Source organism: Mobula birostris, chromosome 3, assembly GCF_030028105.1.
Source record: "Mobula birostris isolate sMobBir1 chromosome 3, sMobBir1.hap1, whole genome shotgun sequence".
In the NCBI taxonomy this organism is placed as follows: domain Eukaryota; kingdom Metazoa; phylum Chordata; class Chondrichthyes; order Myliobatiformes; family Myliobatidae; genus Mobula; species Mobula birostris.
In genome coordinates, this window is record NC_092372.1 from 180,360,459 (window position 1) to 180,379,090 (window position 18,632).

An 18,632-nucleotide genomic window follows, 5' to 3' on the forward strand; every position below is an offset into this window, starting at 1 on the left:
CCTCTGCTTTGCTTTAACTTTGGCATTGACTTCTCTTGTCAACCACGGTTGCATCCTTTTTCCACTCGAAAATTTCTTCTTTTTTGGAATATACCTGTCTTGCACCTTCCTCACTCCTCGCATAAACTCCAGCCACTGCTGCTCTGCCGCCTTTCCCGGCAGTGTCCCTTTCCAGTTAACTTCGGCCAGTTCCTCTCTCAGGCCACTGTAATTTCCTCTACTCCACTGATATACCGACACATCAGATTTCAGCTTCTCTTTTTCAAATTTCACAGTGAACTCAATCATTTTATGATCACTGCCTCCTAAGGGTTCCTTCACCTCAATCTCTCTAATCACCTCCGGTTCATTACACAATACCCAATCCAGTACAGCCGATCCCCTAGTGGGCTCAACCACAAGCTGTTCTAAAAAGCCATCTCGCAGACATTCTACAAATTCTCTCTCGAGATCCAGTGCTGACCTGATTTTTCCAATCCACTCGCATGTTAAAATCCCCCACAATTATCATAACACTGCCCTTCTGACAAGCCTTTTCTATTTGCTGTTGTCAGATGTAGTCCACATCACTGCAGCTGTTTGGAGGCCTATAAATAACTGCCTTCAGCGTCCTTTTACCCCTGCGATTACTTAGCTCAACCCATAAAAATTCTACACCTTCCGATCCTATTCTAATAGGATCCTCTTTCTAATGATTTAATATCATTTCTTAGCAATAAAGCCACGCCTCCCCCTCTGCCTACCTTCCTATCCTTCCGATACACAGTGTATCCTTGGACGTTCAGCTCCCAGAGATATGCATCCCTTAGCCACGTCTCAGTGATGGCCACAATATCATACCTGCCAATCTGTAGCTGTACAACAAGATCACCTTAAGATCATCTTATGCTGCGTACATTTAAGTATAACACCTTAAGACCAGTATTTGGTACCTTTTGCTTTGATTGCACTGCAACTCATCCCAATGGCTACAAATTTGCCCCATCACCTGCCTGTCTTTCCTGACATCTTTACTGCTCACTATCTTAGATTTATTTCTGTTTTCCCCTTCCTCTGCTCTGTCATTCCGGTTCCCATCCCCCTGCCAAATTAGTTTAAACCCTCCCTAACAGCTCTATTAAACTTTCCCGCCAGGATATTGGTCCCCTTCGGGTTCAGGTATAACCTGTCCTTTTTGAACAGGTCATACTTCCCCCAGAAGAGATCCCAATTATCCAAGAATCTGAAGCTCTGCCCCCTGCACCAGTCTCTCAGCCTCGCATTCATCTGCCTGATCCTACTATTCTTGCCCTCGCTAGCACATGGCACAGGTAGCAATCCCAAGATTACTACCCTGGAGGTCCTGCTTCTCAGCTTCCTTCCTAACTCCCAGAAATCTCTCTTCAGGACCTCCTACTTTGTCCCATGGAATCCCATCAAGAAGCACATCTTTCCCCTCCACCTCCACACTTTCTGCTTTCCACAAGGATCGCACCCTATGTGACTTCCTTGTCCATTCGTCTGTCCCCACGAAACTCTCTGGCACTTATCCTTGCAAGCAGAACAAGTGCTACCAGTGCCCCTACAGCTCCTCTCTCACTACCATTCAGTGTCCCAAACAGTTCTTCCAGGCAAGACAACACTTGGGGTCATCTACTGTATAAAGTGCTCCCAGCGTGGCCTCTCATATAGTGGTGTGACCCGACAGAGATTGGGAGACATAGATTGTTGTATGAGGAGGCATTAGGTCAAGTTGGATTGTATTCAATAAAGTTTAGGAAAATAACTGGGGATTTCTTTGAAACTACATCATTACGACAGAGTAAAATATTTGCGATGCTGGGTAGTTATTTCCCCTGGCTAAAGGGTCATATCAGGATCTAGGATAAAACTGAGATGTGTAGAATGTTCTTTTAGAATGTGGAGAACCTGTGGATATCCATTACCACTGATAGCAGTGAAGGCCAAGTCGCTGAATATATTTAAGGAGAATGAAGATTTATTGATTAAAATGTATCAAAGAGAGTATAGAAAGAGCAGGAATATGATGTTGAGATGGAGGATTAACCATAATTATGTTGAAAGATACAGCAGGCTGAAAGGTACAATAATTTACTTTCTATTATTCTTACTTAAATGTGCTAAAACAACAAAATTACAAGGACCTTGCTCCTCCTGTGGCAATCCAATGGAGCAATGGATGGGAAAGGAGCTTGTTTTGCAGTTTTGTGTAGTTCTGTGGAACATTGTGGGTGTGCTGTGTTAGCACTGGATTGTGTGGTGATTGTTGTGGGTTGCCCCCAGCACGTGCTTGGGTGTGCTGGTTGTTAATGCAAATAACGCATTTCACAGTATGCTTTGATGTACATGTAATAAATAAATCTGAATCTGAATCTGACATTTGACGTGATATGACTGTTGCTGCTCATGGGTCTCATTTGTACACTGACCGACCTTTGTGTGTATTGATCAAGTCAAATTAAATTCTGCTACTTGCATAATCTACCTAAATGCTTTCCCAAATCTTGGCTTTAATTTTCATTTTGTACTATCCATCATTAGCAAAAATCCTGTAATACTATATTTCAATTTGATATCCACATCACTAGTGTAAATTAGAAAACACTCACTAGTATATTTATGTAAGGAGTATTCCAAAATATTACAATTGTCACTTAACGTTTTGTTAACAAGATTCAGCTCAAATTCAGAATCACCTTTGTAAGAAATTAAGATCATATCAAGAATTTATGTTTTATATTATTCATTTTTTCCAAATTCCGAAAATAATGAGGTAAGTAAATTCACAAATATTGATCTTACTCAGGATGATTTCCAATGTAGAAATCACTGTCGAAATCAAGTTGAACTGTATCACCACTTCGAACAGTGATAGTCCAGATACAGTCTATGTCCTCTGAATAATTATTGGGGTAATTCATTGAGGTAATATACCCAATATCATCAAAATCAGAAATAAAAATGTTTCCACCACAAGCTGCAAAAGAACACATCAGATTTCATTGTGCATTTCAGAATGAAAATCATCAGAAAGATGTTAAAAGAGTATCCTCCAAACAAAGCATGCTTAAAAATATCAGAACTTTGGTGCAGTCAGAAATTTTGTAAAGAAGAACATATGTAGAATTATTTACATAATAGCAATCAACATTAAGAGTTCCGAAAATCAAGGCCTTTTCCATACTTCTAGTGTGAAAACAATACTCCCCAAATGCTCACCAGCAGTGCTGTGCGGGTGTGCTTTTACAGTGATTTTTAATTGTAATTATAACAGTTTGAGCAGTGATCATCTCTGGATCAGACAAGGCTTTTACTAAGGAAAAATTTTAATCGCTGAGATTGATTCAAAAAAATTTTCCATTACTAAGAGGCCCACTGAAAGATTCTTTCATCAGTCCATCCAGGATTTCTACAGTATTATCTGGTCCATTATATTACACAAAAGCTTTCAGTAGAATAGAAGACATTCTTAAAAACGTGAAAACAATCCATTACCCACTGGAGTTCTAAACTGTTCCCAAATTACATCATCTGAATGCTGCGTGAAGTAATGTTTTTATCAATAACTCTACTGTTCCCTGTTTGTTCAGACAATGTAGTTATTGTCAGTCGAGTATTTGTTAAATTGTTACTTTGACAGATTCATGTCATACAACATGGTGCCCCTACAAAAACTTGTGAAAACTTAAGTCAGTCAATAGTCACAATTTGCATCAAAACCGCTAAAGTATCTTTAAGGTCAGAGTCTGTATTAAAATTGATTTATTCCGTTCTGACTTGCAAAGAGGACATCCTACTAGAACATATAAAGCTGTAAATAAGACAAGTCAAGGACTTGATAGTATGCCTATCACCATGAATCTTGGATTATATTTTCTTCTGATTGTTGTTTTAGTCAATAAAAATTAAAATTCAGCACAGCTCAATAAATTTGCATATCTTTTGCTAAAGTCGTGAAAACATAAAATATAATCCAATTATATCATTGTTTTACAATGTCTAGTGATTATAATTGATAGCTGTGATCTTTAAATAAATTATTTGCTAACATAAAGGTTTGAAACACATTTAGCTCTGTGGATAAAAATATTCTGTGCACTGTCTATATTATAACAGAGACATTGATTTACTTATTATTACCTCATTCCAATGCTACAAGATAAATTCATCCAGAAGTTTTATTTAACATCTATTCACTCACTGTTATCTTAGAATGGAGTTCTACTTTAGGGATGTGTGTTATTTTGAACTAAGGGAACTGGGGAATGCTTTTCACCACGGATTACATACGAATGCAAATTGTATGGTACAAGCACCAACATAACTCAGTCTCCAAACATAACTGTAGTTCTATCTCTTCTGAAATGTCTAAGTGGAGATTTGATTCTTATCAGATACAGTTGGCCTGGCTGGTTGCACTTTTACTTAGAACCTTACACCTTCATGATTACTGAAGCTTGGAATAGGATGTAGGCTTGAGGAGAACTTCATTTGCGGCAAAACCAGATGTAAAGACCATAATTCCAAGTTAGTTACCAATACCCCTAACATGGAATTCAGAAGAAATTTCATGCAGAAAGTGAAACTCTTTAGTAGAAGAGGATAGAAGATGAATAACAGATAACATCTTGATGTACGTTTGACAGAAAAGAATTGAAGTAGGTGATTTTAACTTCCCACATATTGACTGGGACTCCCATAGTGTAAAAGGACTAGATAACATCAAATGTGTTCAGGAAAATTTCCTTAATCAGTACGTAGAAGTCCCAGCGAGAGAATGTATACTACTTGATCTCCTATTAGGAAATGAAACAGGGCAGGTGACAGAAGTTTGTATAGTGGAATACTTTGTATCTCGTGATCATAATACCGTTAATTTCAATGTAATTATGGAAAGCATAGGTCTGGTTCTCGGCTTGAGATTCTAAATTGGAGAAATGATCACTTTTAATGGTATCTGAAAGGATCTGGCCATTGTGGATTAGGACTGGCTGTTTTCTGACAAAGGTGTACTTGGTAAATGGGAAGCATTCAAAAGTGAAATTTTGAGAGTACAAGGCTTGTATGTGTCAGACAGAATAAAAGACAATGATAACAGATTTATGAAACCTTGTTTTTTGAGAGGTACCGAGGCCTTGGTTAAGAAAAACAAATGTGTATTGCAAGCATAGGCAGGTAGGAACAAATGGGGTACTTCAGAAATGCAAGAGGACACTTAAGAAAGAAATCAGGAGGGATAAAAAAAGGTATGAGCTTGCTCTAGCAAACAAGGTGAATGAGAATCCTAAGGGCTTCTAGAGAAATGTTAAGAGCAAAATGATTGCAAGGGACAAAATTAGTCCTCTGGACGATCCGAAAGGCAATCAGATTGGGAGCCAAAAGAGATGGAGGAGATCTTACATGGATTTTTTGAATCTATATTTACTTGGGAGATGGACACAGACTCTGTAAAAGTGAGGCAAGGCAACAGCAAGATCCTGGATTTTACACAAATTGCAGAGGAGTAGGTGTTTGCAAATCAGGGCAGACAAATCCCCATGACCTACAATGTGTTCCATCAGACCATGTGGGAGGCAAGTGCAGAAATTGTAGGGGCCCTAGCAGAGGTAATTAAATCATCCTTAGTGACCAGTGAGGTACCAGAGGAATGGTGGATAACTAATATTGTTCCGCTCTTTAAGAAAAGCTTTAAGAATAAGCCAGGAAATTATAGACTGGTGAACCTGACATCCGTAATGGAAAATTATTGGAAGGTATTCTAAGGGACCAGATATATGAGTACATGGCGAGATAGGATTGATTAGGGATAGTCAGCATGGCTTTGTTCATGGTAGGTCATGTCTAACCAATCTTATAGACTTTTTCAAGGAACTTACCAGGAAAATTGATGGAGGAAATTCAGTGAATGTTGTCTACATGGGCTTCAGCAAGGCTTTTGACAAAGGCCCGCATGGGCGGTTGGTCAAGAAGGTTCAGTCACTTGGCATTCAAGATGTGGTAGTAAATTTGTTTAGACATTGGCTTTGCGAGAGAAGCTAGTGAGTGATAGTAGATGGTTGCCTCTCTGACTCCAGCCTGTGACTAGTGGAGTGCCGCAGGGATCAGTGCTGGGTCTGTTGTCATCTATATCAATGATCTGGATGATAATCTGGTTAAATGGATTAGCAAATTTGCAGATGACAATAAGGTTAGGAGTGTAGTGGATAGCGAGGAAGACTATCAAAGCTTGCAGCGGGATCTGAAGCAGGTGGAAAAATGGACTGAAAAATGGCAAATGGAATTTATTCAGACAAGTGTGAGGTGTTGCACTTTGGGAGGACCAACCAAGGCAGGTCTTACCCAGTGAGCAGTAGGGCACTGACAAATGTGGTAGAACAAAAGGTTCTGGGAATACGGTCCATAATTCAATGAAAGTGGCATCACAGGTAAATAAAGCCGTAAAGAAAACTTTTGGCAGCTTGGCCTTCATAGATCAAAGTATTAAATACAGGAGTTAGGATGTAATATTTAAGTTGTATAAGATGTTGGCAAGACCTAATTTGGAGTATTATGTGTAGACTAGGCCACCTACCTACAGGAAATATGTAAATAAGATTGAAAGAGTACAGAGAAACTTTACATGGATGTTGCCAGGACTGTAGGACCTGAGTTTTAATGAAAGATGGAAGAGGTTAGAACTTTATCCCTTAGAATGTAAAAGATTGAGGGGAGATTCGATATAGGTATAAAAAATTATGGGGGTAAAGATGGGGTGCTTTTTCCGCTGAGGCTGGGTGAGTCTACAACTAGAACTCATGAGTTATGTGTAAGTGGTGAATTGGCTGAGGGGAAACAACTTCATTCAGAGGATGGTGAGAGTTTGGAACGAGCAGGCAGCGCAAATGGTGGATGTGATTTCAATTTCAACAGTCAAAGGTTGTTTGAATAGGTACATTGATGTTCGGGTTTTGGAGTGCTATGGTCAGAGTGCAGGTTGATTGGACTTGGCAGTTTACATGGTTCAGCACGGACTATATGGGCCAAAAGGCCTGGTTCTGTGCTGTAGTTTTCTGTGATTCTAATATCTAGATCAAGTCAGAGGAAGAGAGCTGAAAGGAGGCTTGTGTACTCCCTAGATTGCAAGGTAGAGCTCAACTCCAAAGGTCTGCTACTGAACTGCAAATATTCCACAAAACTTTGTAAAAGTGCCAGTTGGGAAATATTTTCTATTCTAAATACCCATGATGGCTTAAAAATACATAGTTTGTAATATAAATGTGTTGTCCTTCACAATCTGAAATGCTAATTTTATGGACATAAAGTTAATTCTGCTCGGGGAAAATGTGCAAAGCTGGCCTGTGTCTACTTCTACACATTTAAGGAGTGGCCATTGCTCAGCCATGGGAGTTCTGGGTCAAAACTGTCTTTAAACTTCAAAGGGGCATAGAAGAGGCAGAAGGATTTCTGCTGAATTGCTAAACGAATTACATGTTGGTAGCTTGTAAATGAAATTCTAATCAGGTCAACCTATGAAAATATTTGGAAATAAGTTTATGGCAATTAAATATACTGAATAAACCACAGATGAAACTACATCTGAATAATTCAATGTCTCAGATGTCTTTTTGTCCACTTACCAAGATTTGAAGCATCATAAGTGAACTTGAATCCATGTCCCTCATTACTTTCATCAGAAATGAAGTGCACAAAGAGTTGATTGTCTGTGGTGTGCATAATGGTAGGAGGACTCTCACCACAATAGCGTCCGATCCCTTTATGGGAGGTTAAAGGTGGGGAAGACTTATCAGGTCCATTCTTGAACTAGAATAGAAAACAACAAAAAAAAAGATTGGAGGCTTCAATGAAAAAATAAAAGTCAAAAATAGAAGTCTTTAAAACCTTGAAGTAGTACAAAAAACTATACACAAGCAATTACTCATACTTCTGGCAATTTACAGATTTGCAGGCATTCAGTCTTTTGGTCAATAAACAATGATTCTTTTATGAAATTTCAGTGCAATTTTATCAAATGCTTCATGATTCACTGAACAGCATTGACATCAACTAATCAGTTATAAACCTTTTCACAAATTGAAATATTGTAATCAATTTTAATTGGATCATTCAGTGTGTAGCTTCTGATATTACTAACTTACTAATTGTTGTATACTTCTGCAATCCTGAAAAGGTTATCTGATTCTTATTCACATCGTTAAAAGGGCTACACACCACGTTCTCCATCATTGTCAAAAAGGTTTTGACTCTTTATGGTGTATGTTTGACAGTAGCTTTTCACCTTCTAATAGGATGAACAAGTGAATATGGACCATATGGAAGCTTTAGGGTCACAGAGGTTGTAGTGCCACACAGCAAAAACACAAACCTTTCAGACCACTGATACTGCAGTGACTACCTTTATTAATCCTGCACTAATCCTATTTTATTCTTCTCATCTTCAGACTATTTCTTCTCTTTCTACCATGACCTCCGCACAAGGTGTCAATAAACTGAACAAACACCATGCCTTCTAATGTGGGACAGAATTAGAGCAAAATCTATATAGTCACATGGAATGGGCAGACTCCCAACAGGCAGCAGCATATGTCATAGTGGAAGTGTGATCACTGTAGTTCTAGTAGCTTTCCCACTGTGTCACTACTAAGCCATTAGGATGTATCCCATAACCAAATGCACTCTCCTTCTATAAGCCATGGGACAGAAATCATCAGCAATTTCTCTCTCTGATTCTTTAATATAGATCAGATAGGTCTTCAGACCCAGTCTTTGCCAAGTTATCTGATACCACCTAGATGCAACAGGACCAAAAGCATGCTATTTATGACCACCTGTATGGGATTAGATAATTCAGCAAAGATTGAGGATGAAGGCAAGTATCGGTTTAATCTATAATAGCCATATCTTCAGTGGATAAACATTAGCTGAATATTATATTTAAATAGGAACACTTGACAATTAAAATAGTAATAAAAATATTACTCTTTTTCAATTTAATATATGTACGTAAATACAGAGGTGGTTAATATTTTACCAGACATAAAGTAATGATAATCCAGACTATTCTCAAAACCAATAGGCTGATGCTAATGATCATTACAAAAGATTGAGGAAATTCATTTATAAATGGATTCAGCCATTTCTTATGCCAACATTTCCTTGATCTTATGAAATGGTTCAACAAAATCTTTGCTGCTCATTTATTCATCATATGGAAAAGGCCCTAGAACATACACTTCTTGCATTAGATTGGAATTAATTTATATAAAAAACATTGGCATGGGACAATATCGTATTTCAGAGGACAGTATTGTTACTCTGGGCATAGTTGATGAATTACTGCCAAAGTCTACAAGCTTTGAGAATTTTCTTCCATGGTTCTTCACAAACTCACTTCAGTATTGCTGGACATGAATTGTTGCAAGACAACGTATTTAAAACACTTTTCTTTAAAAACACTGTTTTGACAAAGCTAGCTTGATTAATACTACTGAAAATTAGATTACAAAAATAAACATTTTCTATAAGAGCATTTAGTTCATGCATAAATCCACTCAAATATTCTACAAGATCAATTCTGTAGGTTCTGAAGACTTTATGAAATCCACTTACTCTGGCTCAGATACAGCAAGAGGAGTTTAACAGGCAGGTGGGTGGGCTATTAGGCTGCTGTGCCTTTCAATATGCAGACATGCCTACATAGCAGGGGCAATTTCATTCTCTACGAAGGGAACACGTGGAGTATCTGTTTGTAACTGAAAGCAGCTATAACATTTTGTAACTACATATTAATTAACAGAATAAAAGCTTTGTTATTTTACTAATAATACCTAACATCAAGTATTGTGCTGATAGTGGCCGGGCTGATAGAGGACTACATCAACACAGCATCTGAGCCAGCAGAGGAAAGAAAGCAGCCAGGTTGATGGAAGTACAGAACCAAGAGGATGTCAAGATCTTCTAGAGAGGCAGCATGGAGAGCACGATTAAACCAACAGGGGTGTAACTGCAGGTGGAGCAGCTAGACTGACCCTTGATCAGCCAGCACATTTGATTCAATGGTATCTGTCAAACCTGACACAAACTGGACAGCAGAGCTTATGCTGTGGTCATAAAATTCAAAACAGACCTATTATTATCCATTTATCTAAAAAGTAGGAATTCAGAGATTAAAAAATCTGCAGATGCTGGAAACTGAAGCAGCATACACAAACCTCCTGCATTTTGTGTGTGCTGTATGAATTCAGAGATCCTTCTCAAAGTTCTATAAAATGTCAATCAGCAATAATCATATTAATTTGTTCTAGGCACTGAAAATGGGACCATCTTCTAAAGTAATGCTTTTTAAATTAGTTTGCACAACTACAGTTGCAATTGGGACAGACCTTTCATCTGATGCCAACACTTGTAATAGAAGTACAAGAAACTCCGTTCTCAGTACCAGCATTGTCCTAAGCCCATAGCAGCACCTTTGGCCTGCTGTGGCTGGCTGCAGCTGCCTCTGTCTGGGAACTCTGCCCACTAAGCCTCAAGGACTAACTTGGCTCAAATAGCCCGACAATCCAGGGAGAAATCGGATGCCAAGAGAAATTTACATGTGTAGAAACTGTACCCATTTCTGTCTGATTTTTATATGCAAGCTGCTGTGGAGACAAAGAAAAAAATCCCTTTTATCCATTTTATCTATACCAACCATCATGCCTATTTATACTAATAAATTATACTGATAATGCATGCATTAATTCCATATCTCTCTATGCCCTGCTCATTCAAGTACATGCCCAGATGCCTCACAAAGATTCTTATTATTTCTGTCTCCACCTCCCCATCTGGCAGCACATCCGAGATACCAAATACTGGAATAAAATATCCACTTTAAACCTTTGCCATCTAGCTTTAGCCACTCTTACTATGGAAACTGACTATCAATCCAAACTCTGCCTTGTAAAATTTTATATACCTTTACCAATTCACCTCTTATCCTCCTTTGGTCTAAGGAAAAGAGACCAGGCCTATCCAGTCTTTCCTCAAACTCAGACCTTTCAATCCAGGTAACATTTTTATGAATCTTTTTTCTGCACATCCTCTCACTTAAGAACTGAACTCTCACTTATTGTCCTACATAAAGTATGATGATCAGCAATGAACACAATCCTCTAAGTGTGGTTGAACAAATGTTTTGTACAACTGGAACACAGAACAAAGTACATAAAAAGCCTACAGCACAATACAGGCCCTTCAGCCCACAAAGCTGTGCCGAACCTGTCCTTACTTCAGAAATTATCCAGGGTTACCCATAGCCCTCTACTTTTCTAAGCTCCATGTATCTATCCAGAAGTCTCATAAAAGACCCTATCGTATCCACCTCCACCACCGTCGCCGGCAGCCCATTCCATGCACTCACCACTCTCTGTGTAAAAAACTTACCCCTGACATCTCCTCTGTACCTACTTCCAAGCAGCTTAAAGCTGTACCCCCTCATGCTAGCCATTTCAGCCCTGGGAAAAAGCCTCTGACTATCCACACGATCAATGCCTCTCATCATCTTATACACCTCTGTCAGGTCACCTCTAATCCTCCATCACTCCAAGGAGAAAAGGCCGTGTTCACTCAACCTGTTTTCATAAGTCATGCTCCCCAATCCAGGCAACATCCTTGAAAATCTCCTCTGCACTCTTTTTATGGTTTCCACATCCTTCCTGTAGTGAGATGACCAAAGTGAGCACAGTACTCCAAGTGGGGTGTGACCAGGGCCCCATATAGCTGCAATATTACTTCTCAGCTCCTGAAATTAATCCCACGATTGATGAAGGCCAATGCACCGTATGCCTTCTTAACTACAGAGTCAACCTGCATAGCACCTTTGAGTGTCCTATGGACTCTGACCCCAAGATCCCTCTGATCCTCACTGTAAATTATGTCCTCACTCCTGTACTCCATGTCTCAGCAAACATGTCATGTGCCATCCTCATCACTCTGCTGAACCTGTGCTCCCATGTTCAGGGAACTATGTACTTGTACCCCAAGGCATTCAACAATACTATCCAGGACTTTGTCATGTACTGTGTATGTCCTGTCCTGGTTTTACATCAGACATTCGAAAGTTTTTCACAAAAACTGTTCAACAGCCCCACAAAGTTTGCCAAACTCCTATTCACATAATGTGTTGAAATAACTATTGAGAATAACTAACTTCCCAAAATGGATAACTTTGCACTTTTCAAAATTAAATTTTATCTGTCATTCTATTTCGCACTTTCCCAGTTGATCTCTATCCTATTTAATTTTAACATTCTTCACAGTCCACTATTGGTGTCATCTGCAAACATAAGATGCATGGTATCTGCATTCTCATCAAAATTATTAATATAGATGACAAACAACAAAGGTCCTAGCACCATTTCCTGCAGCATACTACTTGTGCAAAGAAAAATATTCTGTGCAAATTATGACATGTTACCTTTAGTGACATTGGTTTGAGAAAGGAGTGGTTGCAAGTGTAAAGCTTAACACTTTTTTTCTAATGAACACCTATCCTGGGTATCTGAAGGCAAATGAAGTATGAAATAAAACTTAAGCTCTCTTATATAACTGTGCTAACTTGGAGCATAACCTCTTGCGGGTTTCAGGAAAATTTCAAACAATGCAAATGGTACAGGGGTCTGGTCTAATGGGTTCCTGCTTTTCTTTCCTTGTTTTGTGCCAGAGGAAAATAAGTTCTTTGTTTGGTGGAGGATTTCCTTTGTGCTTTAGCCATAGTGGATTATAAAATCATTTTTCAAAAACTTCTGCTACTCAGAGGAAATCTTCTTCCAATGAGGCATGAAAGCATGCTTTTTTCACAGCCGATGTACAGACTGATGAACCACTTTAACATCTTGAAGGAAAGCACTGAATATAGCCTAAATTTTCTGATTCATTTCAGCTGACAAAGGAGAACAACAGAATAATGATTCACTTTCACATCCTCAGAATTCATCCATAGTTTGTTATCTTTAGCTGGTAACAATATCCTAACTTCTGAGCAGCAACAAAATCAAACTAAAGCTTAAAAAAAAAACACAACTGATGTTTAATGGTATAAGTAAAAATATTAGTGTCAGATTTCTCTTCTTATTAATTAGCTGTGATGTTGAATTTAAAGAGACATTTGGTTCTTTTTTATTTTTTCTGACATATTTCAACTTCCAAAACAAACACTCTTCAGAGATTTAAGCTGTAATCTGACATTTCCAAGTGGATATAAAAATTTCTTAGAACCACCAAAGAACAATTCTCCCCTTTTTATGGCCAATATCAATTTCAATTAAAAATACCAAAACAGATTATCTAATCATGTTACTGTTTGTAGGATCTTGTTAGATGCTAACTGGCTGCTGCACTTGTTTATGTTGAAACAGTTACTATATTTTAAAATTAATTTATTGGTTGTGAAGTATGTTACAATTTCAAGAGAACATGATTGGTACTTTACAGATCCAGGTTCAGTAATCATTTTTAAAGGTAAAATCAAATACATAGCTTTCATATCAACTTGCACTGGTACAAAAGACAAAGTTTACTTACTTCTAAATAATCGCCATGTGTGCAGTTTGTGCCAGAACCTTTAATCTGGAATGGCTGATTGAAATGGATAGCAATAATGAACCCACTGGTGACATCAACACGCCAAGTGCAGTTTAGGTTTGGAGTATATGCGTGAGGATAGTAGGGTGAAGTAATAACACCATGATCAGCAGTAACATGGCCTCCACATGCTGAATGGAGTAAAAGTATCAGATTCTTAATTGAATACATGCAGAAACATTTAAAAAAATAATTTAAAGTTAAGCACTACTCGAGGGATACACCCTTGCCATGTGTAACATGACAATAATTACCATTTCCATATATTAAAAAGAACATAATATCTTTACAGTAGTTTGTCTAACCACTAACATAGGATCCAAAAGGACATAGGCTTTCAGCCAAGTTACAGAAAATAAATGTGCATATACTGAAAGCAGATTTTTAATTTGAGGTGTACGTATAATGACAGTTTGTATGCCAGTATTAATCTGTTTATTTACACAATTTATTTCCTCTGTGAAGTAATACATAAAATAGATTAATTATAAACACCCGGAGCAGGAAATCTGCTATTTTAGAGTCCTCATGCAGCTCGTTTAAAAATTGAATACAATGCCAAACTTAGATATTATACAGGATACAGGGTACAAGTTAGCTAAAAGAGGGAACAGTCAGTAAAATGTAATATTTTAGCTTATTACAACTAAGATAGTACAGTTTTAACTTACGTACACAAGAAGATTTCTAAGTGGATAGGTGGAAAATTCACTTTTATCATTAACGCCATACACTGGATTATTGGATGCATATTGTATTCCACATCCAAGATCCAGTTTAATTGTTAAAAAGAATATTAATATAACATTGCAGTTTTACTAGAATGTTATATCACAATGCAATTACTTACTTCTCTCAACTTATGTTAAAATTCCAAGCTTGCTAACATATAATCACAATTTTCTCAATTACTATGTCTTCTCTTTTTAACATTGGTGATATAGAAGGTTATTAACTTGAAGTTATAAATCTGTGTCTCCAACCACATTTCTATTTTTATTTCTGTATAACTGCTACTGACTCATTTTCAATTGTATGACATTTATAATTTAATGGAAATGGTTTAAATAAAAAGAATGCAAGAAAATAAAGATGCAGCATACTCTTATGATAAGAAGCATTGAATCCGCCACCACTCGATTCTTCATCAGATGTGAATCGAAGGAACATTGCTTCACCAGTTGACCGAAGGGTTCCGGGTAACACCGTGCCACACAAAGTGGCAAGTATTGGAGAGAGGTTATTGTCACCTCGAAGCAAAAAGCAGAATCTGTAATTCTTGTAAAGGAATACATTTGCAATATCACAATTTCAAATTTGTCATTCTTAGCAGTACTGCACATCTTGGTGCCATTCCCAAAATCTGAATATTCCGTCTGTAATGAAATACAATTAATTAACCTATCTGTGCAATGTAATACATTGAACTAAAAAGTGAGCATAAAACAAGGCCACACTTTCTTTCAATATTGTAACATACAAATATTTCAACATACAAATATTTTTAAAAGTTATTTGGAATATTAACTATACAGTGTTTATATGAAGTATTCCCCCTCCCCAGAAGTTTTCATGTTTTATTGTTTTACAACATTGAATCACAATGGATTTAATCTGGCTTTTTTGACATTGATCAACAGAAAAAGACTTTTTCATGTCAAAGTGAAAATAGATCTCTACAAAGTGATCCAAATTAATTACAAATATAAAACTCAAAATAATTGATTGCATAAGTATTCACTCTCTTTAATATGACAAACCAAATCATCACTGGTGCAGCCATTTGGTTTTAGCAGTCATATAATTGTTTAAATGGAGATTCCTTGTGCACAGTCAAGGTGTTTCAATTTTTTGCAGTAAAAATATACCTGTATCTGGAAGGTCCAACTGCTAGTGAGTCAATATTCTGGCAAAAACTACACCATGGAGACAAAAGAACACTCCAAGCAACTCCGTGTAAAGGTAATTGAAAAGCACAAGTCAGGATATAGACACAAGAAACTTTCTAAATCGCTGAATATCCCTTGGAGTACAGTCAAGTCAATCATCAAGAAATGGAAAGGATGTGGCACAGCTGTAAATCTGCCTAGAGCAGACCGTCCTCAAAAACTGAGTGACCATGCAATAAGGGGACAAGTAAGGAGGCCACCAAGAGGCCTGTGACAACTCCAGAGGAGTTACAAGATTCAGTGGCTGAGATGGGAGAGACTGTGTATACAACTGTAGCCCGGATGCTTCACAAGTTGCAGCTTTATGGGAGAGTGGCAAAGAGGAAGCCACTGTTGAAAAAAACTCACATGAAATCTCAACAAAAGTTTGCCAGAAGGCATGTGGGAGACTCTGGAGTCAGCTGGAAGAAGGTTCTATGGTCTGATGAAACCAAAATTGACCTTTTTGGCCATCAGACTAAACGCTATGTTTGGCATAAGCCAAACACTGCACAACATCAAAAACACACCATTCCTACCGTGAAGCATGGTGGTGGCTGCATCATGCTGTGCGGATGCTTCATTGCAGTGCGCCCTGGAAGGCTTCTAAAAGTAAAGGGTAAAATGAATGCAATAAAATACAGAGAAATCCTAGAGGAAAACCTGATGTAGTCTGCAAGAGAACTACGACTTGGGAGAAGATTTGTTTTCCGGCAAGACAATGACACCAGCCTAAAGACAAAGCTACACATGAATGGTGTAAAAACAAGAAAGTTACTGTCCTGGAGTGGCTAGGTCAGAGTCTAGACCTCAATCCAATTGAGAATTTGTGGCTGGACTTGAAAAGGGCTATTCACTCATGATCCCCATTCAATCTGACAGAGCTCGAGCAGTTTTGTAAAGTAAATGGGGAAAAATTGCAGTGTCCAGATGTGTAAAGGTGATAGAGACCTATCCACACAGAGTCAAGGCTGTAGTTGCTGTCAGAGGTGCATCTACTAAATACTGACTTGAAGGGAGTGAATACTGTTGCAATCAAATATTTTGTATTTTATATACGTAATTAATTTATATCACATTGTGGAGATCTGTTTTCACTTTGACACAAAGGAGTATTTTTCTCTTGATCAGAGTCAAAAAAAGCCAAATTAATCCATTATTGTAATACAATTAAAACATGAAAACTTCTTGGGGGGGGTGAATACTTTTTATAGGCACTGTATGTCAGAAAATTTTGAAGTATGTTAGAATGTTTCTGCACATGGATTTGGCTGACCCTTATATAATTCAAATTACAAAAAGCAAATAAGGAATGCAACAAATTGAAAGTTGCAAGGAGGTGCAAAATGAGATAAGATTTATTCATTTTAGAATTACTTCCAAGGACATATGTTGGGATGAGGCAGAAAACATGAAAGAATCAAATACCTGTATCATCAAACACCGTTAATATTAATCAGGATTTATTTCACCATCAGAAAAAGAAGCTAATCTTTAACAATGATTGGCTGAAGGAACCCTGACCAAGATATTCCCTGGCACTCAGAGAAGCAATTAAGCCTGCAGTTTCTGACAAACCAACAAAACTGATTTTAAGAGGATACCAATGAACTGTAAAATTGCACAGAAGGCTCCAGGTACTGGTGCAAGAGAACAGATCTGCTTATTACATCTGCTCAAAAGCTCAGTCTCCATGCACTTATCAATGGTGCAGATAGGTCATGGGTGAGAAGGAAGAGGTTGGGAGAAGGGAGAGGGGAGAGGGGGATAGAAATAGACCCTTTGGCTCACCGAGTGTGCACTGACCACATACCACATGTTTTCACCTATAGTGATATTTTTATGTCCCTGCTTTCTCATCAGCTTATCCAAATTCTAACACTCACTTACCTACTTAGAGCAATTCATGCAGGGCTGAGGAAAACTGGGGCACCTGCAAGAAACCTACGTGGTCGCAGAGACACAACACCTGAGGTCAGGACTGAACCCAGGTCTGTGACACTATGAGGCGGTAGCTTTAAAAGCTGACCACTGCACTTTAAGGAGGGGTGTCCTTCCCAAAGAGCAGTGCAGCAAGCACGTTGCATCAGGTTGAAAGTAACATAGCACTATTTTCAACGTACGTCTCTCCGATCATATTTTCTTTGCATGGAATCAGATTGGTGCTTTATACAACTCATAGTTATTACATCAAAAATAGGTGAAATCCATTTGAAATCCACTGATCTCCCTCCTGGCACTTATCCTTGTTAGCGGAACAAGTGCTACATATGCCCTCACACATCCTCCCTTACCACCATTCAGGGCCCCAGACAGTCCTTCCAGGTGAGGCAACACTTCACCTGTGAGTCGGCTGGGGTGATATACTGCGTCCAGTGGTCCCAATGTGGCCTTCTATATATTGGTGAGACCCGGCGCAGACTGGGAGACCACTTTGCTGAACACCTAGGCTCTGTCCGCCAGAGAAAGCAGGATCTCCCAGTGGCCACACATTTTAATTCCACATCCCATTCCCATTCTGACATGTCTATCCACAGCCTCCTCTACTGTAAAGATGAAGCCACACTCAGGTTGGAGGAACAACACCTTATATTCCATCTGGGTAGCCTCCAACCTGATGGCATGAACATTGACTTCTCTAACTTCCGCTAATGCCCCACCTCCCCTCGTACCCCATCCATTATTTATTTTTATACACACATTCTTTCTGTCACTCTCCTTTTTCTCCTTCTGTCCCTCTGACTATACCCCTTGCCCATCCTCTGGGTTCCCCCCCCCCACCCCCGTGTCTTTCTCCCTGGCTCTCCTGTCCCATGATCCTCTCATATCCCCTTTGCCAATCACCTGTCCAGCTCTTGGCTCCATCCCTCCCCCTCCTGTCTTCTCCTATCATTTTGGATCTCCCCCTCCCCCTCCCACTTTCAAATCTCTTACTAGCTCTTCCTTCAGTTAGTCCTGACACAGGGTCTCGGCCTGAAACGTCGACCGTAACTCTCCCTAGAGATGCTGCCTGGCCTGCTGCATTCACCAGCAACTTTGATGTGTGTTGCTTGAAATCCATTTACAGTTTCAATGTTGAAGGAA

General features: G+C 38.6%; 1 protein-coding gene across 1 annotated transcript in view; it reads right to left on the bottom strand.

Annotated features, from left to right (window-relative positions):
* cubn (cubilin (intrinsic factor-cobalamin receptor)) overlaps nucleotides 1-18,632 on the bottom strand; it is a 392,255-nt gene that overhangs the window by 163,530 nt on the left and 210,093 nt on the right. Inside the window, 4 exon segments of the mRNA XM_072254425.1 lie at nucleotides 2,803-2,977; nucleotides 7,617-7,800; nucleotides 13,561-13,751; nucleotides 14,724-14,870. Coding sequence (XP_072110526.1) covers nucleotides 2,803-2,977; nucleotides 7,617-7,800; nucleotides 13,561-13,751; nucleotides 14,724-14,870 — 697 coding nt within the window.